At 44.4% G+C, this 7,165-nt stretch overlaps 1 protein-coding gene across 2 annotated transcripts in view; it reads right to left on the bottom strand.

Annotated features, from left to right (window-relative positions):
* The window catches only part of IGSF5 (immunoglobulin superfamily member 5), a 52,581-nt gene extending 47,383 nt beyond the window's left edge, over positions 1-5,198 (bottom strand). For both annotated transcript variants that reach the window (XM_068266030.1, XM_068266031.1), the window contains exon 1: positions 4,998-5,198. In XM_068266030.1, coding sequence (XP_068122131.1) covers positions 4,998-5,042 — 45 coding nt within the window. In that variant the 5' untranslated portion in view covers positions 5,043-5,198. The remainder of the gene's footprint in view (positions 1-4,997) is intronic.
* Between the last annotated feature and the right edge of the window lie 1,967 nt (positions 5,199-7,165).

Genomic DNA, 7,165 nt, shown 5'->3' with positions numbered 1-7,165 from the left:
GAAGCCTCTTCCTCTTTTGAGTATGCACAGACTATACTAGGTATATTCTGTGCAGTCACTGGCATATACTCCAAACAAACATTAAACTTTTGCACTCAAAATCCCCTCACAGCACGCTGGAATTTTTTTATTTTTTTTTTAAACAAAGAGAAGTTTATTGTGCAGAATCACAAGGCACAAGCAGTAAACAGGCACATTATACAGGCTTGGCTCGTTGAAACAGGCATACAGGGAGATTTGGTCATTTAAAGCATACCTGAACTCAGAACTTCATCTCAGCTCTAAAAGATACGCAATAGCATAATAATCATTAAAGAAAAGCATTTTTTTGTTACAGCTGATACAAATCCTACAATAAATCTGCAATGTTTCTACTTCCTGCTTTCATATTGTTAACATCCTGTGCATTCATGGCAGCTGACATGGGAGAGATAAAATTACAACTTGTGATTAGATACAGATGAGGGGGAATTAGACAGACTAAACGCTCTAAATACATACAGGGTGCATTTCTCTATGTTTTCCTTCTGTCCAGTGCAGGGGTTCAGGTCCACTTTAAAGAAAACCTGAACTGAAAATTAAAAGTCAAAATAAGCATACACAAGTCATACTTACCTCCCATGTAGTCTACTCCTCAGTGTCTTTCTCCTCTCCTGTGTCCTGTTTGTTCACTGTGATCATCGGAATTTTTCGTCCTCCATTTTGAAAATGGCCATTACCCATAACAGCTTTCTGGACAGCACACAGTTAAACTGTAACATCGCTCACTTGAGTCATAGGGAAACATGGACATTACCGGGCACATCAGTTTTTCTCTCAGCTATAACTGACAGCAACTGATATTTTACTGACAGCAACTGATATATTTCAGATCTGACAAAATATTGTCAGAACTGGAAGGGATTATTGTCAGAAGAAAATGGTGAGCTTCTGAGAGGAACTGATGGCAAGGTAACTATGCAATGTTCATTTGAAGTTACCTCATGTGTTTATTTTAAATATTTTTCCTCAGTACAGGTTCTCTTTAACATGAAATCAATATGACCCTAATAGACCTGTGAATACAGGGTACTGCATTGGAGGAGCTGAAGATCCGTAGAATCTATAGCATATATCTTGGGGCGAAGTTCAACCCAGGTTAACCAGCACATCATCATATAACTACTATCTGACACCCAGCATCAGGAGTGCTTTAAAATCCAAACCCCAGCTTGTGTGGTAGATGTCATAGTCCCCCATCAAAATTCACCATGCAAAATGAAGGAAAGAAATTTTAAGTGCAGACTGAAATATTTCTGGGTGCATTTCACTTAAGGTTCCTGTAGGACAGGCTTTCTCAACCAGGGTTCCCTGGAACCCCAGGGTTCCTTGAGTACTCTGCAGGGGTTCCTTGGCATTTTACCCCATCGTGGGGGAAGTATAATAGAGCACACTATAATAGGTGGTACTGTAACAAGAAGCACTAAATTGGGGGCTCAGGAGACAGTATAATGTGTGGCAGTGTAATGGGGGTAGTGAAATAAACAGCCACACATAATTTCAAAGACCATGCCTCCTGCAAAATAAATGCAGGGGTTCCTCAAGATCAAAAAATTGTTTGCAGGGGTTCCTTGAGACCCAAAAGTTATTTGCAGGGTTCCTCCAGGGTATAAAGATTGAGAAAGGCTGCTGTAGGAATAGACCCTTTATGTGAGTCACTCATTTTATTTTGCGTCATTCTACTGATGTTTTAATATAATACATGTTTAAGTCTGCACTTAGAATCTCTTCCCTTTATTTTGCATGGCGAGTTTAGTTGGAGGTTTATATCTTCTGTGACATGGCTGCAAACAGTGGCTTTGGAGGAGCTATGGGCTCCAGTTCAAGTTTTACATTGGGCCATCCAAGCACTCTATACAATTGTTATGGTGCACAAAAACCTGCCAAGCACCCCGACAGAATCAGAGGTGCAAGCAGGGGGTGGGGAACAGTTTGCTAATGATTACTATTATTTAATGCATCTATGGAAGTGATTATTACCAGCACAGGACCAATAAAGAGCTAATTGTCAGGATCCCTCCTGTAGCGTGTTCTGTGCGTTGCAGTGGAGTTGCAAACGGACAGTTCTGGCTTATCTGCTTGCATTCGGTTGTCGCAATAAGTCTCATTGTCATTTGCAATGGCTCTGCAGTTCTGGGCAGCTCAGGATGCTGTCATCATTCTACCAGTTGTAGAATACTGCTGAGCTGTGGCCGGATAGCCCTGGATTTCCTGCATCCATGTTGTTACATAATACTGCATGTACAATATTTCTTATGGGAGTCCTTTGCATTCACAGCCAGCTAGCAAATGGTAATCAGACTAAGGGTACGTACAGACATACGATAACGATCGTTCGTTCTGAACAACGAACGATGTTAAAGGAGGTATCGGCCGATGATCGTTTGAAGAAAGGCTACTTTGAACATCGTTCGTGTATGAACGATCTTGGAACGAGCGTTGCGTGCGCAACATGATGTATAAACTGATCTCAAACACAAGTGTCAAAAAGAACTGTTTGAGCATGTGCAAAGCTTTGAGAACGAACGATCAACGACTGATCGTTGTACAGACATTACTTTTTGAACGATGGTTGTTGGAAAAGATCTGGCAGAATGGATCGTTCTTTACCAACGACATATCTCGTTGGTCGGTCGTTTTAATGACCGTTCGTGCACTTTTTACGAACGATCGTCGGGCAATGCCGTCGGTAACGATCGTTTTAAACGACTATAGTCGCATGTCTGTACGCAGGGTGCGTACAGACATGCGACTATAGTCACATGCGACTATAGTCGTTTAAAACGATCGTTACCGACGGCATTGCCCGACGATCGTTCGTAAAAAGTGGACGAACGATCATTAAAACGACCGACCAACGAGATATGTCGTTGGTAAAGAACGATCCATTCTGCTAGATCTTTTCCAACGACCATCGTTCAAAAAGTAATGTCTGTACAACGATCGGTCGTTGATCGTTCGTTCTCAAAGCTTTGCACATGCTCAAACAGTTCTTTTTGACACTTGTGTTTGAGATTAGTTTATACATCATGTTGCGCACGCAACGCTCGTTCCAAGATCGTTCGTACACGAACGATGTTCAAAGTAGCCTTTCTTCAAACGATCATCGGCCGATACCTCCTTTAACATCGTTCGTCGTTCAGAACGAACGATCGCTATCGTATGCCTGTACGTACCCTAACTCGGGATTGAGTGATTACCATTCAGCTGTGCGGGAGTTTGCATGCCTGCACTCATTGGCTGAGGTCCACATAAAAGTCTGCCTCCCATTTTAGACCCTGTCCGTCATAGCGTTCAGTACGCTGGTCTGCTGGGCACTTTGTCACTTTGTAAAAGATCTGTTATTGTAGTTCAATGCGAACTTATTACTTGTGCTTTAGCTCAGAGTTCCCCAACCTTGTTCTCAGGGCCCACCAACAGTACATGTTTTGCAGAAAACCACAAACATTCACAGGTGGGGTAATTAGTGTCTCAGCAGAGCTGATTAACTACTTCTGTGGATTTATGCAAAACATGCACTGTTGGTGGGCCCTGAGGATAGGGTTGGGGAACTACTCTGCTTTAGCTAGTTTCTTGATAAATATATATGCAGACTTGCTAATATATATTTATCCGTTAGTTGAGCCATTTGTTATTTTTCTGTATTATTGTGTATTGCCTTGTTTCCATGCCTGATGAACGTTCGCTGCATCCGTGGTGGGTCAGTGAAGTCCATTATCCTGATAGCTTGGATTCTGCCATCACCACGTTGGTGACTGGTAGTATTCCTGCTACTCTAGTTTCTGGAAACGTAACTACAGGCTGCGGTTGCTATTAGTTACGTTCTTTCCTGTAGTCTTGCCTGTGTGGATGCCTGCTGGTGACTGTTGTTAGCCTGCTTGCTCTGCTTCTGTGGATGTGACTGTGAGCTATGGTTGCTACTAGTTACGCTCCAATCTATAGTCTTGTCTTGTACCCAGGGCCGGATTTAGGCCCAGGCCACCTAGGCCATGGCCTAGGGCACCACAGGAGCAAGGGCACCAAAGCAGCAGATTAAACTGTTGCAGCATTTGCAAGCTTGAAAATGCTGCAATGCAGGAAGATCAGACAAGCGTCTGACCACCGTACTCTGCTGCTAGCGGCCTGTGAAGCAGCCACCTTGCTCTCTGTGCACGTTTGCATTGTGGCCGGCGGCTATGGAATAGAGCAGCATTGGAGACGGAGAGTAAGAGGGAGCTTCTGCACTGGAGATGAGCGGAGAAATGAGTGACACGGATGGCTGCTGCGGTGTGAAGGTGAGCTGTATTGAAAGGGGGGGAGGGGAGAGAGGGATTAAGGGAGTCTTCTGGCTACCTATACTGGAGGGGGAGGGGAAGGGGTCATTAGGTTACCCATACTGAAGTGGGTGGTTGGTGACATTGGCCTTGGGCGGTAAAGAGTACAAATCCGGCCCTGATGATGATCTGCAGATCTCATAGGCTATGAATGCGTTTTGCAGGAATGGATCTTTTGCAGGAACAGATCTTTTGCAGCTACTGATCTTTTGTGTCTGTACAGCATCTGTGTGTGCAGCATCTAGCAAAGATTTCTGTCTGATGGGGAGTTCAGCACCATAGAATAGACTGTGAAGGTGTGGCTCTCATACTACATGGAAGGGGGTAAAATAGGTCTGTGATCTTTCATTTTCCAAAGACTATGGTCTGATGTGTGTGTGTGTGTGGAGGGGGGGGGGGGGGGGCGGTTGGTGGTACCGGGCCTAGGGCACTGGGAAGTCCAAATCCGGCCCTGACTACATACAGGTGGTACAATTGTTCACTGATTGGCCAATCATAATTGAAAGTTTGTACCAGGCTTTAGGGATTTTAGAAAACCTATTGCTTATAAAAATTGAAAACGAGAAAAGATTATTCTTCTCAAGAAACCTTTTCAGAATTTTTAGAATTGGTCATGAATAAAAAGCTTGCTTGTATATTCTTTACCTTACGTTCTTGTGATATGAATATTTCCTTTCCGCATTTCCACATAGAAAAGCACTAATGTTTACATGATAGGCATCACGGTGTCCATCCGTCAGAGGAGTCTTCCCGTGCTCAGTAAGGATTCAGATCATTCAGGCGGTAACAGAGACACGGTAAGTCATTCATCCACAAGCAAGCCGCGGTAATGGGACAGGCACCTCCTCAGTGTCAAGTGTGACAGGAAGGGCAAGTCTGTTGCTGGCCGACTCTGATGATAACATTGGGGTAGAGTTCACTTTTCACTTTACAGAGAGCCATCAATCATTAACTAGTGATAGAGTCTAGGGCACTGGGAAGCGTACGATGAGGGTGTTTTCCTGGCAGTTTCTATAATAGTTTCACTTGCTTTTATTATTGTAGATGGGCTATACATCATGACCTTTGTAATGAGGATGCTTTGCCAGCTATCTTTATGGAGTCTTTTCGCAACCTATTACCTGTCATCAGCTGTGATGTCATGAAGATAGAGGAAGTATCTGCTACAGTACAGTATATGCTTGTAAAGAAAACCCTCATTTTTTTTCAAATCACAGGACCGGTGTAGTGAAATCTTTTGCAACTTTATCAGATTTTGCAACTGGTTGCAGTTATTCATAGGTATAGCTATCAGAAAGTGCAACCTAACCATTGACTTCAACCATCTGTATCAGAAAATGCAAACCAACCAAACCCCATTCTCACACAGAATCCTCCCCTCTTGCTCAACTAATAACCCCCCTTGCAGGGAAGAATCCCCCCCCACCTGTTGCTCAACTAATAACCCCCCCCCCCCCTCGGAGGGAAGAATCTCCCTTTCTTGCTCAACTAATAACCCCCCCTCGGAGGAAAGAATCCCCCCTTCTTGCTTAACTAATGACACCCCCTCGGAGGGAAGAATCCCCCCTTCTTGCTTAACTAACACCCCCCCCCCCCCCCCAGGGAACAATCCCCCCTTCTTGTTCAACTAATAACCCCCCTGGAAGAAGCAATCCCCCTTCTAGCTCAATGGGATCCGTGGTTGCAAAAATTACAGGCGTGTTAATAGAGAGAAGCCACGCCTACGCAGTTCGTTATACACTGTCCTCTATGGCAAGTTGCAAAATATAATGGGTTGCAAAATCCTTCATTACACGGGATTTCAGAAAAGGCGATACAAGCCATGGCCTGGGGGTGATGTTCCATATGGAAGATTCTGCATATCAATGGATAGGGGTTGCTAAATATGGAAGAGAGGGGGCTAAATATGGAAATAGATGGTTTTCGAACTGGGCTACTGTTATTATTTAATATTTTTCACTTATTATTTACCTACATTATTTATGATTCTGTGTTAGTTATGACTTATTTACCACTAATTCTGTGATTATGGAAACATACAACAAATTTACCTAGCCCTAGGCCCTAGCCTGTAAAAAAATGTCGGTGCTTATTGTTATGTATATACTGTATTTATATTGATTATAGCATATGTTCTATTTATTTTATGTGCACTATGACCTGATGAAGTTGGTAAAACCCACAAAACAGGTTGTACTCATGCCCAATAAATATCTCTCACTTTTGTGTAGCGGCCCTGTTCTAGGAGGCAAGTGGTGTTACTTCCCTTTTAAAATTGTAAATTGCTTTATTTTCTTGGGCACTTTCACAGTTCTATACAGGGCTGGGTCTAGACTTTTGGCCACCTGAGGCAAACTTCTGAGGATGCTGCCCCCCCTCCCTCCCCCTCCCCTGATAGGTAGCCTGGAGGCAGTGGAGGGGGGTCAGACTTCAGTGGGCGGCATTGCAGGAAGTGACGCGAGCGGTGGAACGCAAGTAAGGTAGTAGATGAGTAATTTCTTCCCTGCTCGCTGCTGGCTGACTTAAATTTAGAGAAAATAGCTGGAGGGGAGCGTGGACCGGGGAAGCCCCAGATTAGGGAGGGGGGGGTCTGACCCCCCCTCCGCACTGCTGTCCTCGCTGCTCCCACTTCCTGGCTGCAACCCTCTCCAGCTCGGCACCCACACTATCCACAGCCAGGCGCCGCCCCCCTTCCGCCGCCTGAGGAACCTGCCTCATGGGCGGCCTGGGGCTGGCTCTGTACTATATGGAGTCAAATTAGAAATTGTTTATGTATTCTCACTGCAGTTTGGTGTGAGATCTGTCTAGAGTGA

Source organism: Hyperolius riggenbachi, chromosome 2, assembly GCF_040937935.1.
Source record: "Hyperolius riggenbachi isolate aHypRig1 chromosome 2, aHypRig1.pri, whole genome shotgun sequence".
In the NCBI taxonomy this organism is placed as follows: Eukaryota; Metazoa; Chordata; class Amphibia; order Anura; family Hyperoliidae; genus Hyperolius; species Hyperolius riggenbachi.
The sequence above is the reverse complement of the archived record's forward strand: the minus strand, read 5'-3'. Positions and strand labels throughout refer to the sequence as shown.